General features: G+C 40.9%; 1 protein-coding gene across 1 annotated transcript in view; it reads left to right on the plus strand.

Moving 5' to 3' along the window:
- ZCCHC2 (zinc finger CCHC-type containing 2) overlaps positions 1 to 17,727 on the plus strand; it is a gene marked incomplete at both ends in the record, with an annotated part of 39,597 nt that extends 21,870 nt beyond the window's left edge. Inside the window, 9 exons of the mRNA XM_079533405.1 lie at positions 1,762 to 1,856; positions 5,254 to 5,337; positions 7,019 to 7,076; positions 9,909 to 10,047; positions 11,428 to 11,492; positions 12,376 to 12,470; positions 14,359 to 14,487; positions 15,170 to 16,678; positions 17,660 to 17,727. Coding sequence (XP_079389531.1) covers positions 1,762 to 1,856; positions 5,254 to 5,337; positions 7,019 to 7,076; positions 9,909 to 10,047; positions 11,428 to 11,492; positions 12,376 to 12,470; positions 14,359 to 14,487; positions 15,170 to 16,678; positions 17,660 to 17,727 — 2,242 coding nt within the window. The remainder of the gene's footprint in view (positions 1 to 1,761; positions 1,857 to 5,253; positions 5,338 to 7,018; positions 7,077 to 9,908; positions 10,048 to 11,427; positions 11,493 to 12,375; positions 12,471 to 14,358; positions 14,488 to 15,169; positions 16,679 to 17,659) is intronic.
- Between the last annotated feature and the right edge of the window lie 9,147 nt (positions 17,728 to 26,874).

A 26,874-nucleotide genomic window follows, 5' to 3' on the forward strand; every position in this document is an offset into this window, starting at 1 on the left:
ATACAGTCACAGAAATATTTGTCCTGGGCTGTACTGTGTAGCAATGATTGCTGATTCAGGGAGGAGCAACTTATCTGCATTATGTTACTACATATATTCAGAAATATTAAGAACAGTAACTCAGAGTTTCTGATTTTAAGTCAGGGCAGAATGACACAGAACAGCATTTGTAAAAGAATAAACAGTGGTAATGAGGCATATGCATAAAATAAAATACAATTCACACATTTGTAAGAAAAAAGCCATTATCTCAAGACCTGCTGTCTATAGTCCTTGCTGGGATGAGGGCCGTGCTGTTCAAATCCTGTAACTCAGAAAAACGATATAAATTTGAGTGTACCTCCCTTGTTCTTCTTGCATTTGTTATAAATCTTGTTAGGTTTGTTTTCTGTTGGGGTTATTCAACCTTATTCACAATAACTTAAATGATTTATTAGGTTAGGCAGACTGCCTCTTGAATACGTGTTGAAGTAATCAAGTACTTCTTTTCAAGCTCCTGCTCTAAATACTGCAGATATTTGGATGTGAGCTTCTCACATCGTTGGGTTTTGTCTCAGTAGCTTATCTTTAGGAGATACAGAGCTGCTGTGTGCCTCAGCCCTTCCCTCCAAGTTTTCTTTATTTTGTTCTCTATTATTTGTCCTTTATTGGCTCAATTTTGACTAATAAATGTTCAGTTTTTAAGTGAACAAACTGCTTTTAAATAGAATAGGATTTATATTTTAAATAGAAAGGATTTATCTACAATAGAAAAAGGCTGTAAAGCAGTAGGATAATTGCAAACCCTACAGATTGTTTGAGGATACCCCGTGAACATATCCAACTATGTGGTAGTATGGAGTTGTCATTACTGTTTATAAACTAAGTTGTGGCTGTGCTAGAATACAGTCTGAATAATCTTTTAACAGTGGCATCACTGTGTAAAGTTTTTGCTTTCTTACAATCTTAGTTGAGCATAAATGTGTATTTGAGGCTCTTAATTATGCACCTGATTGGCCAAAAATATAGACACGTAGGTCTCTCCGAAAGTGATGCCTCCTGTTTATTTCCATAGAAACTACAACAGCTATAAGGAGTGCAATAACGCTGTTAGATAGAACAAATTTTCAGCTACAAAGCACTGTTTTTCAACACAGTTGCCACTGTTAACTGTGCCTTTTTTGCCAGCAGTGAACAAGAGCCTTCATGCTATGCTCATAAAAATCTGCATAGCTGTCTAGAAAGTGCCTTGTCTTTCACATCACTGTCACCACTGCTGAAATGCATCACCCACCACCTCACTGTGCTCACATCTACTCTCTGGTCCCTATAAATGTTCAGCAAGTGCTGATGATAGTCAGTGGGTGCCTTCTTTTCCATGTGGAGGAATTCAGTGACACACCTATACTGCATATGTACTTCCATGTCAGATGCCATTCTGTCAGACTGCCCTTCTGCTGCCATCTGTCACATGGCTACGACACGCCATGGCATATTGGCAGGAAGGTTTGAATTGGGATGGCTTAAATTCGCACACTTTTTAATTTAAAACATCCATCATATCAATCTCTTGCATTGGCTGGACTCCAGTATCACACTAGCGCTGAACACCAAAGCTCTGAAGTAGCCCTTAGATTTCTGTACACTCAGTGTGCAAGTTTGCAAGTTCAGTTTAGCCTTTTTGTGAAGTGTCAGATTTGCTCTTCAGTGGTACTGTAGTATTTTTGTATTCTTCCAATGGAACATTGCTTACGTTGTAACAAACTCTCCCTTAAATTTCAGGCAGCTATTTTCAAATACATCACAAGCTTTTCTGCAGAATCAGAGAGTATACAACTTCTTCCAATCAATTTCATCAGAATCTTTGCACACTCACAGTAAGGAAAACTTTAATATTTTTTTATATAATGAAATGTCTATTAAAAGCGATTCTTCCTTTCATGCCTATATTTTTTTAATTACTTATTCATGTTGTGTTGTATTCTGCTGGGTATAGTTGAACTTGTTGTCAATGAGTAGATTTTTCAGGAGATACATTAGACATTGGGAATGTGCTGTGAACCATCAGCTTCTGTTCTTTACTTTCTGTCTCCAGCGTACCACCATACTGCCGGAATAGCTAATAATGTCCATCTGTGTGGGACTTTATCCTTAAAAGGAATCTTAAAAGTGCCAGGCTTCCCTGATCTGATTCCATTTCAGCAGTAGGGCCAGTGGAATTGAAGAGAAATGCAGCCAAGTATTTTTGACTCTTCAAAAATTTAGTTAAAACTTCATGACATCAAAGGAAAAGGAGACTTCTCTTCATGGTTGTTTTGTTGTTGTTTTTTCATTAAAGCTACTACAATCTTTGTGAATCCTGTGAAAATGAATGAAGCAGTTGTATGCTTTGGAACAAAAGTCTTGAACTGACACCAAAAAAATCAAATCTGTTACTTATTTCATTTCTTTTGTAAATGAAGGGTTTGTTTTGGTATTTAAACTAAGATTTGGCTTGGTTACATAGTATGTAAGTAATGGGATGGCCCTGACTTGGGAATGTATGGAATATTTTTCAGAGCACTTGTACCGCAGGTATTTCCTTGGTGGATCTCTCGCTTGTGTGTTCAGAGTTGTGCAACCCAAGCTTCGCTTCTCTGTATGGCTGCCTTAAGATGGGGCCTTTGTTTCTGTTGAGTCTTTTCTTCTTTCAGTGCATGTTGACTTAACTGTGACAGTTAAGGCATTGAGTGTGAGACCGTTGCCTCAGAAGTTGCAGATCTTCATACAGAACTGTGTAACTGAGAGTTTTCAAACAGTCTGCTTGTTAATGCTTGAAAGAAAATAGAGGGATGGCAGCTGACACAAATTTGATACAACTTGTGTGATGTATCAGATGTATTCTTTCCATGATCAGATAGAGCTTTGTGATTACAGGAGAAGCTGTAGATGTCAGTTTGTGATTTTGTTGCTGATTTTAGTAACACTTAAGACTTTTTATATGTCAGTTTCATAAACAAGTTAAGCAAATGAGGGCCACGATGGTTGCGAAACTGGCTGGAATTTACTGCTGTGAAAAATTCTGGCAACCCTTTGTTAATGAGAATCTGCATAGGGAGGAAAAATTCCAAGCTCTGGGAAGATTTGCATTAATGATAGGCACACGTGATGTACGTATTTTAGTCTGTAGGCCACATCTGGGTGGGAAGTTATAAATGTATTGTTGTGTGTGATCGTAGTTTTCAATGGCCTTGGTGAATTGTTGAAACGATCTGAGGAAGATTCAGTGCTGAGTTCCATCGTGGTGGACTTAACTGCGTTATTGCAGGGCGTCGGTGATTGGTGCAGAGGTTTCTGCAGGAAGTGTGTGAGGATCTGTCGCGTCTGAAATGCACGGCAGATAGAGAAGATGGGGAGCTTGTTCAGCAGAAAGGGGAGAAGACTTCAAGTGGGCGCAATCTGCCCAGGTTAGAATTAGGGGTAGGCAAGAGTCTGGTGATTACTGGAGGCATCCATGGCAGTGAGTCGTGCAGAAGAGTCAGTAGGTCAGGGTTAAGAACAGCATCAGAGAGGCACGTGGCCAGGCACGGCGTGGCTGCAGCATACCCCAGGCACAGGCCTGAGCTTGAATGCAGTTCCTGAGCCAAGGGATGAAAGCCCTGGATGAGGGATCTCCCAGCAGTCTCACCCAAAATTACAGAAGTGCATTGTGTCAGGGCTGCTCCTGAGCAGGTGAAGTCCTCAGGAGGGTAGGGGAAGAGATTGTAAAGCCCATTGGTGTGGTTCAGAGCCCCAGTATTGAGTTAGATATTAAGGAAAACTTTAATGAAGACAAATAGTGTGATAAATATATAATTATTCTTTGATTTTTTCAATTGAAAGGGGGGACTGGGTGACTCGTGTGAGATAATTCACTATCATTTTTTCTGTGGTGCAGCATAATAGCTGCTCTACTAAGACAAAAGCACTCATTTTCCACTTCATCAGAATTGCCAGTTAAGCAACTCATGAATTTCCTTTATTGCTGGCCACTGTTTTCAAAGCTTTCCTATTTGGGAATCCTGAAATCCTGCTAAGTTCTGACAATTGCAATTTAGGCCACAGTAGCATATTTTGAATACAGTAACTGTCAGGGGAGATGGAGGAAGCATATTTTTAAGAAAAATCTCATTCCACTTGTCAAATTGAATGTGGAGAATTAATTGGCAGACAAAGCAGCTGTGGCTTAAGTTGGTCTTCAATTGCTAGTAGCAAGGATAAAATATCTTCTCATGGAAGTGCAAAAGTATTCACTTGCTGAAGTACTCAAGTGTTGTAGGTATGATTATAAATAAAAAAAAAAAAGTGGAATAAATTCTCTGTTCAGTGGAGGATCTGTATACCATAATAATAGTTGGAATCTCACACTGAATAAAACATTCTGTAAGTGTAATTATGTATGCTGTCATGGTTCCGTTAAGGAGGGAATCAATTAGCTCCCCCTCGTTTATAACATTAGTTATTTTCAGTGCTTCCTTAGGCTGGCATGAACTTTTAATCCCAGCAGACTTCATTAGGATATGATCTCTTGGGCTTAGCATGTTCAGTTCAGACAGTACTCAGGAGGATCTTCCTAACTTTTCAGGCTCCTGAACAGCAGCTTGCAGATGTTTTTTTCTTACACTGGTTTGGAACTTTTTGAGAAATAAAGAGCAGACTTCTAGAGTTAGATGCATTGCTGAGCTTAGTTCTCTTTCAGAGTGTGGTTGTGGTATTTTTGCAACAAAACTGTAAATATTATTGCCATTTCTTTTTGTCGTCCCATCTGGCATAAAAAGGCAAAAATAATAAATTGAGACCATGATAAGGGCACTGGAAAACTTTACCTTGAATTAGGTTTCCTTTGGCACATGAATGATTTAACAGTGGAGGAGTGTGACTCATTGCCTCAAACTACAGTAACTATAGTAAGGCTCCTGCCATTTACAACTGTAACAGGATATTTTATTTATTTACTTATTAACAAAAAATCTGAACTGCAATGCAATGCCAGTATTCTTAAAACTATAATCACAACCCAAAGCTTTTAAAATTGCACCATAGCTTTAAAATTGTTCTGCACGCTGTTTTTTAAAAGGAAAGCATCTCCTCTTGGAGGGCTTCCGCTTTGAAGCAGATGATGTCGAAATTGTTGCCACGTGCAAACCAGTAACTTCAGTCATCCGTTTCTGTAGCTTCCAGTTCAGTACAAGCATTCAGGAACTTTCTAGTTGTTCAAGATCTATAAAGTTACTACGTGAACTTTATTCTCTGCAGGTAACTTACAACCCTCTTTGAAGACGGTTAAAGCACCAGAACACTTCAAGGAGGACAGTTCAGAAGCTTCAAGTCAGGAGGAAGGTAGTTGTGTACTCAAAGGTGGTTTTTCTCTGAGCAATTTTACCACACTCAGTTCTGTAAATTGTGCAGTTGACTGATTCCTTCATTTGTACAGAGCTGAGAGGCTTGGACTAAATGTGCTGGGTAAATGAAGAATCTTTGCATACTTGGAGAAGTTTCCTTAGGGAGTTGCTAATGATCCAAATAGTGGGATTGTTTGTAGACAGCGTGGAGACAGAAGTTCACAGCTCTATCAAGCAACGAGAAAGAAACACTTTACGATATACATGAGCCGTGTTTGTAGCTTCTCCTGTTGTTACCTGTTATTCAGTTATTTGGGTTACAAACTGAGTGCAGCGATTTATTTTGCTATAAATGTGTCAAATTTGTCTAGCTTCTAGTTTCACGCGAAAGGATGTTGATGTTTTTCTCTTATTTTTAGCCTGTGCTGCATTTATACTTTGGCCGGTTAGTAAGGACTTTAACCACTTGGATCTGCAATGAACTTTGGTTACATTGGAAGCTGGTGTTTCCCAAACACCTCAAAAACCACTAGCAGCTTAGTGGCTGGTCAGCAATTTCATTCTGAAGTGGATGTCAGACCAGTTTTGCACTGTCTTGAGCAGTAGACAAGTATGATGTTCTGGTAGGTGGAAATAGGTGCTGACAGGTGAGCATAGGCACATACACTGGATTTCACAGGACGACAGCACTCGTACCCTCTTGCACATTACTAAGCTTGCATTTGACTTTGAGTGCTGTCAGTAATCCGCATACACAGTCAGACAAGTTTTCCTGATTTTAAAAATTATTACTATGCTCTTTGTTAGAGTTCAGAATACACTTAAATAAATGTATAGTATATTTGGAAATAGCTCAAATAATGCTTTTATGTACTGTACTTAAAAGGAATCCGTTCAATTGATGAAGGAATAAACGCAGTTCAGAACTCCTTTGGGGCCGTTTGTGTGAAGTGCTGTCAGGAGTTTAAAAACCAGAGTATTGGTTTTTTTTTTCAGATCATAATTTCTACTTCTGTGTTGTATACAGAGGAGTTCAGGCAAAATGATGGCTACCAAGGAGGCTAGTTGCAGTTGAGAAAAGTTGCTTTTGTTAAAGTTTAGCCATTGTTCTAAAAAAATAGGCAGGCCTTGTATCCAAGTTTCTTGTTTGAGGCAGGATCTCTCAGTTTCTCGTTATTTGTAAAGCTTTACTTGCACAGTGAAATTTATGAGGGTAATAATGCAATACTTCTGTGTAAGATTTATCTTCATTAGCTCTTGAGAATGTGTCAATAACACGAAGTTTAGAGATTAATTCTGGCAGTCCAGAAAAAATTATAGAACTCTATACTTTTCTGACTGAATTAATTTCTCTTCATCCCTTCATACTGGTTGATATTTACACATGCAGTCCTTATGCTAAAAAACAGAGGTGAGCAAAATTATAACTCCTATTTTTCTGTTTTATTCTTCTGTGAAATTGAAGGTAAAGAATGCAGATTCTACTGTGTACAAATTGATCTGTCTTTTATGTAACACCTGCCAAACCGAGCGCTATAAACTAAGTCTAGTGTGTTTAATACAGATGTCTTACACCAAATTTCTGGTGGCGATGGAAAGATGAATCTGCTGGATTGATCTAGAAGAAGAAATAGGGATTGCTGTTGGAATCATGTGTTTTGCCTTTTTTTTTCTTGCAGATGTAATGCAACACGCAGCAGTCCACAAGAAACATAATGGAAAAAGTCCTGTTGCCAAGTAGGTACTAGGATGTGATGTGTCTGCTATGTTTCTGAGCTTCCATTGTTTAGGGATTTCCTCCTAAATTAAAGCTTGCTTGGTTGGGTGCTATTGGTTAATGTAATCTGTATTAGAAAGGTATATGTAACATAGAGTTCTCTGTTACAAACTCTCCTCAAAATATTATAAAATAAACTATTTCTAAATCTGCAAGTGTAGGTCGTTTGGTCATTCTTCTTTTCCAAACTTTCAGAATTCATGAATTTCTGAATTTGTTGTTTTCTTTTTTGAAGTGAGTAACATAAATTTTAATTTTATGCATTTTTCTCCCATGCACCCTCGCATGCATTTTTATATGAAAATTTCCGTTGCTGTTGGTTCTCCTCTTGTCTTCTGTAGTTTTTCTATGGCCTTCTATGAGAAGGCAGTCCATCCTTTCCCTTGTGTAGCAGCTAAAACATATGTGCTTCACTGTTCTGCATCCACTGTAAATGGAAGTGCTTCTTAACTGCGTTAGGTCATAGGCTTCATGTACTGGGAAGCACATCTGATGTGAATTCACTTCTTCATGGATCTTATCCAGAAATTTTGGAGGTGTTTGCACATGGTTGTGCAATATTTTAACTGTATTAAGAGACAAATGGTTACGGTTTTTGCTATGGTTGACAGTCTTATCCTGTGTTTCACTGTTATTTTATCTGTAAGATGTATTTACCTCAGGAGAGAAAAATTTACCTGGGATTAAAATAATTACTGTATAACAATAGCACAACAGAGTGCTTGGGTGAGAAGAAGAAAGAAGCAGACTCTTTAATAGTGTTTGTTGTGGTAGAACAAGGGGAAATGGTTTCAAACTAAACGAGGGAAAATTTAGATTGGATGTAAGAAAGTTTTTGACACTATGGGCAGTGAGGCAACAGAACAGGTTGCCCAGAGAAGTGATGAAAGCCCCATCTTTTGGGATATTCAGGGTCAGGCTGGACGTGGCTCTGAGCAGCCTGATCCTGCTGTAGGTGTCCCTTCTTGTTGCAGTGGAGGTGGACTAGATGGCCTTTAAGTGTCCCTTCCAACTTGAATGATTCTATTATTTGATACCTGTGACAACATAGGTGTTTTTCTGTTCTGGTTTGCTTTTATTTAATCCTCCTAGTTACTCTAAACTTCCATGTGCCCAAAAGGAGAATGTGACCTTTACAAAATTTTTGATTATACTGCTGGATAGAAATTCTGTTATGAAGTAGTGAAGTGTTCAGTTCAATCTTGTTATCATGCAGTCATAACTGTAAGAATAAAGATTTTTTTTTTCCTTACTCTGTTTGTAGTAAAATATAGTGAAGCTGACTGTAGTTCAGGATCTGTCTTTCAGATGAGGCTTTGGTTAGAAGAATTTTGATAGACTGAGACAGACATTTCCACAAACCTCTGTGATAGGAAATTGTTACACTCTTAAACAGAAAATAATAGCTGGTGAGAAGTGTTGACTACTGGACTACTAAAGGTCTAATTCTCCCCTGTTCACTTTGAGATGATTTCCACACTGTGTATGTCTTTTTTTGATGTTAGTATGGTGGCCTTATTCTCAGAAGCATCCAGAAGTTTACTTAAGGGAATGAAATTGAACAATAAACAACTCACTAGTATTGCAGCTCATATGTAATGATGTAAATTTGGCAGGAGCTTCACCTACCTCCATTTGGCAGAAATTTAAGTGACCTTGCTCATGTCTCTACAGTCATGGACTCACATCTGTATGTAGGGACCTCCTTGGGTTCTTACTATTTGTCTAAGCTATTTTTTTTAATATTTTATTGTACATCTGTAAGTAGCAAAGCACTTCTTTCCAGAAGCGTGTGGTAAGTAGCTGCTGCAACTTCGATGTGACGTCTGCTTTGGGGTGATCTCGGTTTGTGCCACTGTGGGAACTGAGTGGCGTTGCACATTGCAGTAATTTTGATGTACCTTGACAATGGCTCTGAATTAGAGCTTTACATTTTCAACATGAGCATTTAGATAACAGTTTTAAAGCATTAACTCATTTTTCCTTTTTTTTTTTTTTAATCCAGTGAGTAGCAGGGCATATTTTTGAGTAGTAGATGAAAAGTTTGTAGGTCATTGTGCCCTACTGATGCTGTGAGAACCCTGAACAGTTCCTCCAGCAGTCTTCATTGAGAAGTGCTCTCGGAGCTGCTTAAAAGTTGCTATTGGCTGGCAGCTCTAAGGGAAACTTCAGTGAAAGGCATAATAAGGCTCAAAGGAAATGCCAAATGCAACTCCCATTTCCCAGCACTACTCAAAACTAACAATGTTCAAGGTAAAAATACAAAACAAGAGGATTATTTTGAAACTCAAATAAACAGCTGCAGCATGATCTGTAAGTAGCCCTTCTTCTCTTATATGTCTTATGAATTCTGAAACAGTGATTGTAAAGTAATTCCAGCTTTGTTGTTAATAATACGGAAGAAGGAGAATAAATTCAGAATACATTTCTGCCTGCAAAATTTATCCACATCACATATGACAAAAGCAGGCAAAAAGAAGTGTAGAGATGTCCATGCCAATTCTCTCAAGTGCTGTTTTCTTTAGATTGTGGTGTTCTGAATTTTTGCATCAAATTAAAGTCAAAGAAGAACTCCACGTATGTTCAGATCATTACTGTAACTGAAGTGCTCAACAACTCCTATACAACAACTTCTAAAAAGATGTAACTTACCTCTTTAAAATCTCTGGAATTTCTAGCATTTTTGAAAACAAAATACCTCTGATTCCCAACATGTTACAAAAATGCCTACATTGGTTAAAAAAAAGTTTGAGTGTTTGCTCATATTGGCATAACTTGTTTTTTCATTTCAGCAGCACTAGCAGTGCAAAGTGTTCTTCACTGGATAGCCTTAACATACAGCACTCTGAGCAAAATGGGGTAATGGACTGGAGAAGGAAAACCTGTATTGTCCAGCAGCACCCAGAGCACTGTACAAACATACTTGACCAGGTGTGTTGTTTTTTTGTCTGAAGCAGTGTTTGGAAAGTGAGGAGGTGACTCAGAATTGAGGAGGCTGTTTGCTACATAAGGTTACATGTAGTTTTCAAAGATGCAGAAGATAGGAAAGTTGCTTGTGACTTACTCTGGTTAGAAAATGCCTCGTAATTCTTACTTACCACTGTCTTTTTAAATAAACAGCTTTTATTTGAGCTTATAGCTAAAGTAGCACAATGGGATGTATGTAATCAGAAGAGTCTGATGTTCATTTCTAATTAGACATCCTCTTGTCTGATTGTCGTCAGAGAGAATTTCAGAAGTTCTGAGGAGTTTGTGTTATTGCAAGCAACAAACTTGAAGCTATGTTAACTAAACTGTATGCATCCAAGTATAGTGGAGAAGAATAATTGCTTATAAATAAGATGGTAATACTGAAATTGAGGAAAGGAATATTGCTCAGTGTTACATCTGGAAAACCTTTAATGTTAGAATTCCTTAGTAATTACTTAATATTGATTTTATTCTATGTGCAGACCTTGGCTATTGAATATTGTATGGGGAGCTGCAACCAAAACCTTATGTCACAAACTAGGTTAATGAACTGAGATTTGCTTTCACAGGTGAAATGGTAGACACCATGAAAGCTTGAAATTTGCAAGTTTGAGGCAAGGAAAATGTGATATACTGTACCAGGAAAAGCTACTTCCTATTTTGAAGAATTGCACATACAACATAGATAGACATTTTTTGGTCGTAATTTGTATTCCTGTACCAAATAGGAGATATTACCAGCAACTACTAATAGTATACTTGCAGAAAAATGCAGATGTTGTAATTTTTCTAGTACGTTTGTAGGTGATATTTTGCAGAGTTTAGTTTAGCAGCAATCAAGGCTGAGCACTGGTTTTGACAAGATCTAAAAATAACTTGCTGCTATTTAAAAATAATTTGCCACATGGGTTCCCTCTCCTCCCAGTTAGATAATTCCAGTTAAATCAAAAGGTTCTGTATCTGTTTAAACCTTATCAACTCTGATGAGACAACTTCTTTTCATGGAAGAAGTTGTTAAGGGATATTTGATTAAAAGTGTTGGTTTTTATCCTCAAAAGGAAAGACCTGGAGCTTACTCACAGCAGTTGTTTCTTTGATATCTTCTGAAAAACTGGAAGTGGTAATTTGCTGAGTCCCTGCTGATCATAGCATAAATGAAGATAATTTACATAATTCTGACGGCCTGATTGCACTATGCAAATAGTTGTTTGTGTGACAGCAGTGCCTGTGAGCACACACATTGTGACTCACAGACCTTTAAGTCTAGGAAGTATTTTTTTGTTAGGTTTTTTGTGGAAGAAGTTCTGTCTTTTGACTGACATCCTTGTGTTTCCTGTCTAGCATACAGGGGAAAAACGGAGCTTATCTGCAGTAAGCAAGAAGAAGGGAAAGCCACAGCTGGAAAAGTAGGTTTCCAATGTAACCAGTAATTGAGGGACAAAGTGTAATGCATTCACTCTGATAAGCAGAGTGGATAGTCAATTAGATGCTTTGTTTTTTAGTTGGTGAAAGAATAGCTGGCATGTCGCGAGGCTGGTCTATATAGAATTCCTTCTTGTGTGTTTTGAAAAGAAGTAGCATAAAAAATAGAATGTAATTCTGTGCATTCATTTCCTAAAATGCCACTTGTCATTTAGTGAACAGACAAAGTAGTAGGTTCTTAACTGATAAAGAATTGCCTCTTTTTCTCCCTGGTATTTATTATTAAGTTTGAAAGTGTAAAGCTGTGCAGAAAACACTGAAAATCGAGGAGGGTTTGCCAGCAACCTTTAACATTACTCAGTGGGTGGTAACGTGGTGAAATGTTTTATTGAAGATAATTTGTGCATTAGAGGGCTTCGGAATTTCTTGAACAATCCTGCACCGTGAAAAAGTTTCTGTCTTATTTAATACTCTGCCTGATGCCAATTGGACTTCTTGTCATTCTGATATTCTGTAACCAGATGCTTTTATGCTAGTCTAGAGTATTGCTCCATTACTTTTGTCATCCTTCAGGGAAGAGTTTAAAATCAGCTGCACCCTTCTTCTTCCCCCCCCCCCCTTTTTTTTTTTTGAGTGTGTTTTCTTTCAGATCTTCATTCAAAGTGCTTAGTAACACTGCTGGCATTACAATGCCTGGTGTATCACTAGCAGCCTTTACCTGTTTATTATCTGCATTTGTCGTTATCCCTATTAAATATATGTTTGTAGCCTGGAATTACTGCCTTTGTTTACATTTGATTTTCCTACATAGTTGTTTATTTGTGCAATGCATTTGGAAATAAACAAACATGAGAATTATTTACGTAGGGAGAAAGCAAAGAAGGCTGAGTGCCGGCTGAATAACAGGACAAATGGAGTTAGAGTTGCAGCATCACAGCACATCCGTGCAGGGACAGCAAAAGGTAAGGTGCTCCCTCCTGAGCTGATTGTACAATTCAGCTTTACTCGTTTATTCGTGTTGGGCTACTTCTATATGAAACTGAGCAATCTGAGCGAGTGGAGGCCCAGTGCCATGTCATCAGTGATCTCTTTGCAGCTCAGTGGTTCCTTCTGATGAGGAGTTGGCCTGTGAGCTTTGTAAAAACTGTCTTGTGTGAAATTTTGTTGAACTATAGCGTGTAAAGCAGGCGACTACTGAGCTACCACACAGAGCTGTGCATGCTGCCCAAACAGGGTTTTCGAGTTTAGGTAATCCAGCAAAAGCCAGAGTCTAGGGCAGGACTTCTGTATGTCAGTAAGGGATGAACAACACAAATGTCATCTTGTCTTGTTCAATTGAGCATCCAAGCTTTATTACCAATTATCAAAAGGCTGTGTTACCCATCAACTTTGCTGGCCTGATGTTTTTGCAACCTAATATGAGGTGCAACCTCATCTCTCTTATACTCAATAGTCACAACAGAAAATTGATAAAGACTGTGCCTTTTGTATACCACCTAATAAGCTGATGTGCTGAAGGCATCTTACGAAGTGCCTTGTCTGGCTCTTGTTTCTGCTTGGGGTGCAGTCTTTAAAAAGTTTGCATACTTTATCACCACTTCTCAACTTGAGAGATGCAGGTAGATTGCACGCTGAATTACTGTCGCATGCTTTATGAGCAGTTTTTGTCATCTAAAAACAGTGTTAAAATCTGACTGAAACTAAGAATTCACTGTTAAAAAGGTTAGTAAAAACAACGTAATTTAAAAAAGTAGGTAAGAAATCTACAAGTAGAAAATTAAATGTACAGGACAGCTCTCTGTGTGCATGTCTAAGCACACTAAGTGTTTATGACCTGATACATTTCAGAGGCTGTGTAATTTTGTGGGATACACTGGGCAGCTAAAAAGGAGTGTTTTGCCTTGAGAGTTCTGTCCACCTGCAGCACACTGACCTACAGATGTGAAACTGCCTGCTTGATAGGAATGGCTACTTAAGGCCACTGCAAGAGGAAACTGCAACCCACAATTACTGGAAGCAATTCAGTCCTCAGGAATTAGCTTTCTACCTGTCTTTGTATGCAAACATTAAAGTATCATCTGATACAACCTATGGAGAGGTGGTCAGGGGGAAGCTGGGGGAGGAGGGGGAGGAAATAACATTGCAGTCTGAATCTCTGCCTGGCTTTATATCTGGAGACATTGTTTGAAATGTCCTATTTTGAGCCAATAGCTCTTAACTCTTTTTTTCTTCCATTTTCACTTTCTGTTTTTAGCTTGTCAGTCATTTCTTAGTTACTTACAACTTTGAAGACTTGAAACTTTGTGACTGGGACTTTAAGGTTTTTCTTTTCGGTGATAGGAGGTTGGCATGACTGTTCCACATTATATTAGAAATTCAATACCCTTGTAAACATAACAAGTATAGATTTAATCCAGGAAAATGGTTGCAAGAATCAAAAATGAAAACTTTACGGCAACTTTGTAGTAGTTTAACCTAAGCTGTTACATTTGCAACTGTAATAATAAATTAACAATTTATTTTCTTGCAATTACTAATAATACAAATAAATCCTAGTGTTCTTTTTTTGTACTGAAGTTTTTTTAGCTGGGTTTTTTGGGCAGTGGGATTTGCTTGACACTAGCATCTGGCCTGCAGACTGTGAGAGCATGCTTCACCTCTTGCTGTGTCTTGCTGCTTCACCTCTGAGGCAGAAATCAAAAGCCAAAGCGTTCTGGCTTACATACTGGATTTTGATAATAGTTTCTAAACCTGCTCTGAAATGCAGTTTCCAGCAAATGAGTTTCCCATGATTCCTTTTGAAATCTAGAAGGCGCAATTTTACACAGAAATACTTATTTTTGTTTTTAGATCTGAATTTGGACACTGGATCTGGTCACGATACGTGTGGAGAAACATCATCTGAAAGTTACAGTTCTCCTTCTAGTCCACGACATGATGGGAGGGAAAGCTTTGACAGTGAAGAAGAAAAAGACAGAGGTTGGATTTTTGGAGAGTGTGCATGAACCTTGTATAGTCCTTGATTAATCTCTTTCTTGTATTAATTTTAATTAGTTTCTCATTTTATTAGATGATGTTTTACTTAGTGAGTTTTGTGACTGTATGGATTGAGGGCTTCTAGCAAATAGCAGAAGCTGTTTGAGTTTTAGATCACTATGTAGAGCTATGTTGTACATGATATCCCATTTTTCTGACTTTGGCAGTGTCTTGAGAAATTGCAGCAGTACAGCAAAGAACGTTATATATAAAGTTATAGAACTACGCCAGTGTGTCTGAGAGGTCTTTCTCTTTGTATTGACTGTTTAATTTGTCACTCCTTCCAAATTTGAGCAAACTTTATCAATGTCTTTCTGGGTAGATACAAATTCCTAATTTGGCCTGTTTGCTGCTGTTCACATTTGCAGATATACCCAAGTCAAAGACACAGCTAGCTGAAACCAGGGCGCTAGCCAGGCGTTTTGATTTAGATGAATGATAGAGATTGACCTAGCTTGATCTGGATGACTGAAAACAATCTCAAAGTTAGTCTAATTCAGAAAGACATAATTATCTTTTATGTCCTCAAATTCATTAAGTTTTATATGGGTAAGTTAGTCCAGGGTGAGACTTACTATAGTTTCAGATTCATTTTTCTGACTGACAAACGCTGCTTCCTCCACAGACACGGACAGCAATTCTGAGGACTCTGGAAATCAAAATGCAGCCAGGTTCACAGGCTACAGTGCTGTCAGTTCCTCAAATATGAACAAATCGTCTGCTCAGATCTCTTCAGCGAATAACGAAAACGGAAGCCTTTCGGAAGATCCTTTGAACGCAAAGTTTCAACACATCTCCTTCATGCCTGCCTTACACTGTGTGATGCACAGCACTGCCCAAAAGCCTGAAGCGGTCGTCCCGCCCCCCATATCCGCAGATGGGAAGACGATGGGAATGCTCGTTACCACGCCTGTTGCTGTCTCACCGGTGAGAGAGTCCGCAAATTCACCTCCTGGTGGAATGGGCCCAGTGACTTCTGGCGAGCCTGAGAAACGCCTCGAGCTGATGGCTTCCCCTTTGCCAGTCCCATCCACTTTTCTCCCGCATTCTGTCCAGCCTGGTAGCCCTGCTTTGCATTTGGCAATACACAGATTGAAAATGCCCTCTCCACAGGGATCGTCGGAAAGTTGCACGGTTAATGGACCACAGCAGCCAACAGGAAACTTAAGTATTGGATCACCAAATACTGCCTTTATCCCAGTCCACAATCCAGGTAGTTTCCCAGGATCCCCAGTTCCTACTACAGATCCCATCACAAAACCCGCATCCCAGGTGGTAGGACTGAATCAAATGGTGCCTCACATTGAGGGAAACCCAGGAGCAATCCCTCAGCCTACCAATCTGAAGGTAGTTCTTCCAGCAGCTGGTCTCTCCACAGCAGCACCACCACCTCCACCAGCTTCGTACGCTTTGCCAGGCAGTCCTCATGCTACCAGCGTGTTGCCCAACCAGAACACAAACGTGCTGAACACTGTAGCGGCTTCCTCACCACCTCAGTCAGCTGGTTTAGGTGTTGGTCAGATCCAGTCCTCCGTTCCTCCTGCAATTCCTACGCACACGCCAGGCCCTGCCCCTAGCCCGAGCCCCGCTTTAACACACAGCACTGCACAGAGCGACAGCACATCCTACATAAACGCTGTTGGAAATAATAACACTAACGGGACAATGTTACCTCCACAGCAGCTGGGATCTGGTCCTTGTGGTTCTTGTGGACGTAGGTGTAGCTGTGGGACCAATGGAAGCCTTCAGATTAATAGCTATTTTTATCATAACCCACTTCATGGACAAGTCTACAGAGTTCCATCTTTCTTCACTCTGCCATCACTTTGCAATGGCAGCTACCTCAATCAAGCACATCAAAGCAATGGAACGCAACTTCCTTTCTTCCTGCCTCAGTCTCCGTATGCAAACGGGCTTATGCATGACCCAGTAATGGGGAGCCAAGCCAACTATGGTATGCAGCAGATGGCAGGATTTGGGAGGTTCTATCCCGTATATCCAGCACCTAACGTAGTTGCCAACACAAATGGGTCAGGACCCAAGAAGAATGGGAACGTTTCATGTTACAATTGTGGTGTAAGTGGACACTATGCGCAGGACTGTAAGCAGTCATCCATGGAGGCCAGTCAACAAGGTAATCATGATAACTCCCAGCGGACTTGCTTTTGAGTTTAGCAGTTCCTCTTTACCTAACTGAATGTGCTGTTTCTGGTCTTGCAGAAAGGTGTGCGTGCGTGTGTATGTTTTGTGTAAATGGTTGTGCATTAGTGACCTGCTCTAAAGCTTCAAAGTATCTTATCTCTGCTTGAAATTTCTGTAGAACAGCGCAAGGCAAAAGGATTCACAGCGCGAAGCAGAAAATGAGCATGATTCAGAGCTGGGAACTCCAACTCTATCTGTTCTAAATTGTCGTTCTTTTCGCTCATTTGTTTTTGGTATTACGTTTGAGGTTTGCATGTCGTTTCAATTTTTCCATTTCTGGTCAGTGTTTTCTAGAGAGAATTCATTGGCAAAAAGCAGAGAAAATATAGAAGAATTCAAAAAAATGAACTGGCCATTAAATAATTTAACTTTTCTGAAGCTTACCTTTGCACAACCAGCCATCCTCTATGCCCCATCATGAAATACACAAATGAAATATGCTTGAACTTCTCAGGCAAGTTACAGCAAAAAGGCAGAAACCAATTGGAATTAGAAGCCGAAGGAATGGCTGCAGTCCTGCGTGCCGTTTCTTCCTCCATGCAAAAGCAAACAAACAAAAAACCCAGGAAACTCAGCGTTCAGATGGAATGTAAACTATTTCTGATTCTTGGCCTGTGTCCATTCTGACTTGACTTGTCTGGTCAGACAGGAACAGGAAAGACTAGCCATGATGGGGTCTCCTTCTCTTTGTATTTTTCCAACAGAGGTAAAATCTGCTGTCTATCTATTTTTTTAAAGCGATGCTTTTAGTGAGCGGTTGAAAGGAAGTAGTGTAAGATCTTAGGACCTACTTTAAACGGACTGGAGGATGATAGTGCCTTTTGAAGAGCATGTCCATTTTGATACCTTGTAGTGGTTTTGTAATCCATTTTAATTGTAAGCAGTGACTTAGTAGTTCTCTTTCCTGTTTTAGGCACTTACAGACTGAGATACGCACCTCCCCCTCCCCCTTCCAATGATACCTTGGATTCTGCAGACTGAAACAAGTAAACATTGCCTACTTAAACTGAAGCTTGGGGAATTGGGGGAAGGTGTGTGTGGGAGGTGGGGGGTGGTCTTGTGTTTTGGGACATTCCCAGTTTTATATTCTTTTGGAATTTTTCATTGCTGTCGCACCTCTTCCGTACACGAGAAGAAAGCTGAGTCCCTGGTCTCCTCCTGGTTCTACAAAAGGCTTGCGTAGTGCATGTAATTCAGACACACAGCCAAACAATCAGAAAGAGCATTCGAACCATGCTTTTGCACTGAAGACTTGAGACATGTGCAATGTTTACTGCATCTAAAAAAAAAGTCTCTGACCTCTGACATCACTGATGGAGCAGCCATATGGTGAAAGAAGAAAGTTGGTCATGTTCCCCACCACAATCTTCTTCCTCCCCTTCCCTGTTCTCTTTATGCTGCTGTTTCGTTTTCTTTTCCCTGTTTGTCCACGTGGATTTGTTGGGCTTGCATGAGTGTTTAGCGCAGTTCATACAGACCCTGCCCGTACTCCAAATTAACGCTCGTGAATTGAGGGGAGATGCTCAGACGTCCTGTTAGGAGGGCCCAAAGGAACACGCCATTCTGGATGTGTGCTGTAGCTGGCAGTAGTACATATACGCAGCTCTTGAGAGTCCCAGATAAATTACAATACGTAGAGCAGGAAGTGACTGAAGCTGTGTGGACTTGAACAGATTTTTAAAGGTAAACAAGCTTAAATTAACAGGTTTTTCTCCCTTTGTAGCTTTTTAGCCTGTATGTTCGGCAAAAAAAGGTGAAAAGCTGGTATGAATGTTGTACTCAGTGTGTTTGCATTTGTAATGAAAGTTGACGGCATTTTTTTCCTTTTCTAAAGCTATTCTACATCGTGTCAACACAGAATGAACATTACTTGATCGAATATTTTTTTTCCTAAACTATTACAGTGTTGCATTGTACTTAGAATGTAAATGTTTTCTTTCAAACTGAACGAAAGCTATGGTTTTTACAAAATAGTCAGGTATTAGCATTAGGACCTGTCTACCAAATAGCAAAGTCACTATTTTATAACAATCTACCACTATGCGTAATTACGGTATAATGTGAAAGACTGAAATGAGTGTTAAGATGGTATTAATCATGTCAGTATCATGAGTAAGTAAGTTTAATGCTGCTGTATTTTTTATTTTATTTTTAAAAGCCAATATATGTACTAAATTGCTTCCAGGTAATATTTGATTTCCTGAAGTGCACTGAGGTTATCTGGAAGATGAGTGTATTTTTTGACTGCTGCATTCAACACCGATGAACAACTACCACTGTATATCCATAGGGTTTGGCATTCCTCACAGTTCATGGCAGAAATCTTTTTTCTTAATCTAAGAGTTGGTGTCCAGTAGAGGGACGAGATAAAAATCAATCTTTGGTTCAGCCGTCTCATAAATTGCTAAACAAACAAGAAACTTGAAGAAAAAAGCTTGATGATTACATTTCTTCATAGGTAGCATTTATATTTATAGCACCAGTGTACATTTTGGAACTTTTTTCTCGGAGGGGGGGCTGGGAGGGAGGTAGATGAAAGCTTTAATTTAAAAAAAAAAAAAAAGAAAAAAAAAGAAAAAAAAAAGTTTAAGTAGTAAATGAAAATTATTTTGATTAAAATTTTTATTTGATCTGGGTATTTTTGGACCACTTGAAACGAATGAACTGCGTTTGAGTTGAAGTGAGGGTGTTAAACCACCAATGGACTTGTATTGTGAATTACCTGCCAGTTGTACTTTATGGAACTTATTTTATGATTTAAAATACTGTACTGTAAATAGGAGGTATGTTACCTTCTCTTTATTTGTATGTTTACCATATACTTTGATATTTGAAATGTACTGGAAAGGTCACTTATATTTCTAGAAGAGATTGGATTTTATGCAACCTTTTTCCTTGACTTAACAGCAATAAAAAAAGAAAAAAAGTACCTGCGTGCAAGCACTGTCCTTTATCACTGAGAACAACAAAATGAAAGCCGTAGGCTGCCTCTAGTAGAGGGATGGGGTTGTTCAGTGTTTCTGGCAAGCTACCATTTTGGTTGGAATCTGTCACTTCTGAGATGAAGCTGATTGTGTCTGACTGACGGTCGGAGCAGGCCTGTGACTGCAGTCAGGGTGCTGTGCCCTGCTCTGAGCTCCAAGTAGATGGATCTCTTGGGAGATGGAGGATGGCCTTCTGTGATAGGTCCGGGACGTTGAGCGAAGCTTTTCTAGATCACTTATGTCTGTGTTTGATTTTGATGGCTCTTGGAGTAGAGGTGAGATGCAATTTAAACATACTTCTTTTTTTTTATTTGGTAAGTTTTGAATCCGTTGTGCTCCTCAGTATAACGTGTGCATGAACTGGAAACTTCCAGCTGCTAAAACAGATGGAAGGGCATGGGGAAATACTGGGGCTAGAGAAGTGACTTAGGGATGTGTGGATTACAGCTGAGTGGTCTGAATTTAATACCAGGATGTTTTCTGGTAGTTCTGAAAGACAGGAGGGTAGCAATTACTCTCACTTTCTTTCTGCTTTGTAGCTCTTAACCTGCTGCTAAGCACTAGGAATTATCTACGGAGCTGAGGACCACAGGCTGTCGTGATCTTTATCTCAGCTTACTCCCCTATTTCACAAGAAACCAACTAACCTGGGAAGGCTCAAAGTTGCCGTGAACCCTTTTTTTCTCAGGCAACTTGCATGATGATAGTGGGTGTTTAAACCAGGCATCATTATGCAAACACTCAGTTTCTTTGAGGATCTGTATTCCCTCCCATATGTGTGTGTGCCTGTCCAAGGAATTTGGGGTCACCGTATTACTTTGAAAGCGAAATCTGCTGCTTATCATTCCATCAGAGATAGCAATACTTTGGTTTGTCTGGATAACACCATCTGTTTATGCTGCAAGCAATCCTAACTGTAACAGATCTTGCTTGCATCTATCAATTAAAACATCTAAAAATGCTTACCCTCTGGCACGGCCAATACTATAAAATGCCCCATTATTCTGCTGCTTGCTTTGCTGGGGGCCTAACAATTCTCTTAACAGCTCTCCTCTTTGGTTACTGTGCCTCATATCTAGGCAATCTAGTTTTAACTGTCTGCTGTTGAAGAGAGATTCTTCTGGGTGGCTGAGAACGAGCTGAGTGCCATGCAGTCGCATGAGGCAATCCCACCAGCTGGTTGGCCCCAGCTGCTGTGCCAGCTGCCCAGGAGCGACTCCTAATGCTGCATTGCTGCTGGTTTGTACTGCCTGATGCAGTAATACTGCCTGATTCAGTAATACTGCAGATGCAAATGCACTGCTTGGTTCCCAAAACTGGAATTAAAAGTGAGCCGTGAGTTTGACATGGGCAGAACTGCAAAATGGGAGTGTAAGGGAGAATGTTGATGCACGTGGCTTGCTTACGAGTGAGGAGATGATCTAGTTTTCCCAGCTAAGCGACACTAGGGTGACAATGATGACCTAATGTCTAGATCTTGATTGAGGTGTAGGAGCTTTCACTCAGGGAAAAAAAAAAAGAAAGGCATGTGCATGGTGCCAAGGCAGATGGAAAAGCAAAAGGCCCAAAAATGTATTCTGAGAGCTGGGCCAGTGCCAGATTGGTTGTAGAGAAGTGGAAGCACCATTGTAATTCGATTGTCTCCTCATCCTGCTTCTAGAGGGGCACTGAGCTGCACCTCCTGCAGCTGCTCCCCTGAAATATGGTTGCATGAATTCTACACACACAAAAACACAGCTCTGGGCAATTGTACTTCCTGATCAGGGCTGGTAATTAACAGCACATCCTGTCTTCAGCAGTTATCAGTAGCAGATATTTAGGAAGAAAGTCTTTTTAGCGAGAGAGAGAGAGAGAGAGCAGTGACAGTTGCTGCATATCTGTGTGCTAGCAGAATGAAATGGATCTCCTTGATTCGTCTTCACAATAGGTGGCAGCATAACTCCAGCAGCTGGATATCGTGGTGCTTCTATCTGAGACACCCTGCAAGGCACTTGAGTTTCGCTTGGTTTTAACACTTTCATGCCATGAAAATGACCTTGTTTGGGGGATTTCTTTGACCAGTGATTTTTGATACATTAGTTTCTTTAGTTATCTCGTGTTTAGGTATGTTCTACCATGAAGAAGATAATCGTCTCTTGAAGAATGTGTGCTAAATGTGTATCTGAAATATTTACCTGTTTTACTACTAAAACAGACCAGATCTCATAGGGAATATTGAACGCGTGGACAACTGCAGCCAAACGTGAATGTGGTACCTCAAGAACCATTGACAGTTAGAAATGGCTTTAGATATTGCTATTCTTATAGCGAGGAATGCTTTCTGAAATCCACATGGCTTGTGAACAGACCCAAGGGTTATCTTTCAGGATATGAGGATCCACAATGTAGGGTTTAACATTGGGTGACACACTTGCCTTAGGCCCAGGAACATGCTGACCAACAGATGGAACTTAATAAAGTCACAGTTGTTAATGCTTATATGTGCTCCCTGGCTAGAGCAAAGGGTTGCTGTTGTATGAACTGGGCATTAAAACAATCTATAAAACTATACTGTGAAAATAGTTTAACTCAGTAAACTGATAGAGTAACTGTTTCTTAACAGTTCTTTTTTCTATTGACCACTGAAGTGCATTGTTTTCTTGAGATACAGGGTGTTAGTAAACGAGTCAAAAGTTAATTCATAAAATTGATATGATTGGTGAAAAATGAGGATTGCTGCTTTAAAAACTTACTTTCCGTTCACATTTGATTTTAAAATACTTGTTAGAGACTCCTTAGGGGGGAAAATAGTACTTTACATAACAAAACATCATCTGCATAAGCAAATATTATGCTTACTTTAAGCAGTCTTATTTTACACCACTGGTAATCTGAAAGTTGAACAATGGTGCTTTCAACAGATTTGGGTTTTTTTCTTGTTTTGACTGACACGAAGTTGTGAAGCCGTTGACGTGTGTACGTAGAGTAGTCAGTAAGACGTATAAAGTTGTGTCGCTATCAAAACACCCTTTTCCTTTCTCTGAAGCTCTTTTGCAGGACACACGCAGGCCCCAGCACGAGAGCGGGCAGCTGAGCAGCAGCAAGGCTTCGGGTGAAAATCTCTCGGGACTTGAGTAGCTCCTTGCTATCCAGCTCTGCTCTGAGGTGCACACTGACAATGATTTCCAGGTATTTCAAAGTGTGCGTGCAAATCGGGAAGTCTTGGCCTCTGTCACTGGATGAAATAAAGATTTTGAATGAAAACAGCAGAAATGTGTGAGGAGGGGAGGGAAAGCTGCAGCAAAGAGTACCATGGGGCACTGGGTTAGGCTTAAGGTGAAACAATGAAACACTGCACTGAATTTCTGAGCTCAGATCCAGCTCGTAGCACAGAACAGCAACTAAGAGATTGCATCTATATGGGACAAAGGCAAATGAATTGTGTGCTGGAGCACAGCACGGCTGGCCGTCTCATGCACCTAATGGGAAGTTGGAGCCTCCTGCAACCCACCTGTGATTCTAACAATACATTTAGAAAGGTATAACATTCATGATTGTTCTTAAAGCTATCCAGGGTTGTCAGCTAGTGAATGCACCCTGTATGGCGTTGTCTTTCTTTGCTGTGCTTTTCATTTTCAATTTACATGCTAGCCTTTTTTTCTCTCTCTCTTGCTTGTGCCCTGATTATCCTTTCAACATTTCTTTTACGTGCCTGCTGGAAACAAGTACCTAATGGAGGCCATTTGAAATACAGTAGTCTGCGGGCAAACTCTCAGACAACACTGCAGAAAACTCGCTAATCCAAATTAAAATAACCAGTGCAAAGGGGTGGCTGCTTCCACATGTGACTGTGCCAGGACTCATCATTGCAAAAATAATGGGAGCCTTGACTTACTCCACTTTGAAGCCGTCACTTTTTTCTTCCCCTTCAAAGAAAGATCTCTTATTTCTTGCAGCTTCTCAGGTGGAGGATGCAAAGAATGGGAAGTTAATCAAGAGGCAGCAAACAATAAATGTGTTCAGCCACTGTACTTGTCTGCATGAAAGTTGGGAAACCTAAGTGAGCACGCTTGTATTTGCACGAGCAGCACCATGGTTTCCAGAGAATGCCAGAAGCAGGAGGTGCTTAGCAGGTGGAAGACTGGTTGTGTTCAGCAGGGCTGATGGGTGAGAGCTGACCCTCTGTTTAGCTCACAAGCTGCTCGAGAGATCAGCTGTAGAATCTTCATTTCCAAAATTTGTTTCTGCATATTTACTGAATTCTAAAAGCAGAAACCTTCCTAACCTGGAGTAGTCTCATGGCTGAGTGCAAGGATTGGGGCAGTGCAGGTCAAGCCCTTTCAATGTTACCCAGTGGTCGCCACCCCATATTTTTCCAAGTTTCCTTGTTTAGAAATGCATCTAGTTTCCTCTGCACCCTTTAAAGCTCCTTGCTTCCATGACCAGTGTGGGGAATGTATTCCATATGCTTGCTTCCCTTTTGTTAGTGAGCTCCTTCAGTCACAGGCTGTCTGTAGGGATACACCGGGTTACTGCTGCTGCCACCTGAGAGCTGGGAAATGCCCTCAGCCCTTCAGCAAAATGAAGTCTGTTTCAGAGCTCTTAAGCTGTACATAATGCTGCTTTGCTTTGCTGAGGTGTTTGCATGCCGTGCTGTGGGTAACTGTTTTGTCTGTGCCAGGATATTGTTTTTACAGCTGGCCGTGCCTTTGATGGAAGGAAATGTGAGAGTTTAGAGGATGGAGAGGGAGAGGTGGTGGGGAGCCTCAGTGCAAGATAGAAGAAAATACAAGCCAAAAAGAAAAAAAAAAGAAAAAAAAGAAAAAAACCAACTGAAGTCAAACCAGAGAGCTGGTGCTGGAGAGCACTGATGGGCCTTCATCCCCCAGCCACAACCAGCAGCACTGTTTCTCATCCATAGGCCTACAAACCTAGGCCTGGCTGTAGCTGAAGGGTCCCTGGGTGAGCCTCAGGCCAGCACTGCTGGTACCCCTGCATTGCTCCTCTCCTGCTGCCCTGCCCGGCTCGCTGCTGGTGGTCCTACAGGTTGTGGGCCCGCCACCAGGCCTGCTCAGTGCCAGGGGGCTGCCAGCTGAATTGGGCGGCCGGCGTTCCCCCTCAGGAGCAGCCCCTGCAGCTCTGTGGAGCCTCGTTCTTCAGCTGTGCAACAAATGCAAGGTCAGGATGACGCAGCGCTGATTTAGCCAGCTGGGAAGCAAGCAGCTTTCCAGCTACACTTCTGTGCAAGTATTTCTGTAGTAGTGCAGAAGCCATTAAACCATGCGGTTATGTATTTTGCTGCTCATTTGAGACCTATTAAAACATGTATGAGCCTGAGGGAGCAAGGACAGGTGAAAGAGGGCGGGTTTTACTGCAGACTCCTATTGCCGTATCAGAGAAAGCAAAACATATATCTAATTTACAGATAAAATCAGGATTTGTTATGGATAAAACTCATTTTCCAGTGTCATTGCATGGGGTCTAAAATGTCATCTTTCCCTCTCTGAGACAATGAGCGGCAATGATCCCGTGGCACTGACTTACAAAGGTGGATGCAAATGGGTTTTGAGCAAGCTTTTTTTTAATGGTCTGAGATGTTTCCAGCCTACAAAGTGCTGGTTCTCGGTATAAGATTCTGCCTGCCCTTTGCTTTGTCTGTTAAGAGCATAATAGCTTTGGTCAGGTGCTCACAGGTGGGGCCTTGGGTAGCACCAAGGATGAGCAACTTGGGCTCAGCTTACCATGATTATCCAAATGAAGAACAACGTTATTTATCTGTTCATCTCCAGTTTCACAGTTGTGGCTGTGTTGGGTCTCATCTTTTCATTTTTGGCCTCAAACCACAACCATCTTTACTATGTCCTGCATTGCTTGCTTCTAGTGGAGCAATGGAGTCAACCTCCAAATCCTCAAGTCCAGCTCTGATGCTGTTGGATGTCACTGAGAACATGGCTGTAAGTAATTTCTCAGAGTTATCTGTTCATTTTTCTGCATTGTTTATTTTATCATCATGTCACATTAGGATGATGTCATGCTTTGGCTCTAAGAGCTTTAGAAGTTCAGGCAATGCGATTAGAGATGAGTTCACTCCCCTGGTTCACTTTTTTCCCAGCACCAAGCAGATTGGCCTTGCCTTTTCACATATGTGGAGCATTAGCTGTGGTGAGGAGACAAGGTCCAGCCCTGCCTCTGGGGCAGGAGGCACCAGAGGGGAGTGGAGATACACTCTCTGCCAGTAGTAGGGTTTAGGTGGAATTATACATTCGTAGAATGACCAAGGTTGGAAAAGACCTACAAGATCATCCAGTCCAACCATCCACCCACCACTTGTATTTCCCATTAAACCATGTCCCTCAGTACAACATTTAAGTGTTTCTTCAACATCTCAGGGTCGGTGACTCCACCACCTCCCTGGACAGCCCGTTGCAGTGCCTGACCACTCTCTTGAAGAAATATTTCCTAATGTCCAACCTGAATCTCCCCTGGTACAACTTGAGACCATTCCCTCTAGTCCTGTTGCCACTTACATGGGAGAAGAGGCCAACCCCCACCTCACCACAACCCCCCTTCAGGCACTTGTAGAGAGCTGTGAAGTCTCCCCTGAGCCTCCTCTTCTTCAGACTGAGCGATCCCAGTTCCCTCAGCTGCTCCCCATAAGACTTGTGCTCCAAACCCCTTGCCAGCTTTGTTGCCCTTCTCTGGACGTGCTCCAGGGCCTCAGTGTCCTTCCTGTAGTCAGGGGCCTTAAACTGAACACAGTACATAGAAGCATGGACGCAGGCAAGCTGGTCCCTGAAAATGGGTAACAGAAAGATGCTGATCTCTAAATCAGTGCAATACAAGATGGAGACACATGGTGTATTCAGGATGCTGTTGCTGCCCCAGAGGCCAAAGCACAGCTGAGCTGGGTTGCATTCAAACCAACTAGAAATGTGAGGCTTACACGCTAGCTGGGGTAGAAATCATACCTGGCACAGCCTAGGGGCTACGCAGTGACCTCCCAGCCCCACCACTGGTATGTCTGAGTGTTCTCTGTAAACGTGCAAAACCCAGACTGTGGGACGTCCCCTTCAGAACTGGCCTCAGCTCTGAGATCCTTCACCACACCCCTGTCACATCCTTCACAGCCGGATCAAGGGGCAAAGATACCAAGTGCCCACGAGGA

The sequence above is a fragment of the Tetrao urogallus genome, assembly GCF_951394365.1.
Source record: "Tetrao urogallus genome assembly, chromosome: 3".
Classification (NCBI taxonomy): Eukaryota; Metazoa; Chordata; class Aves; order Galliformes; family Phasianidae; genus Tetrao; species Tetrao urogallus.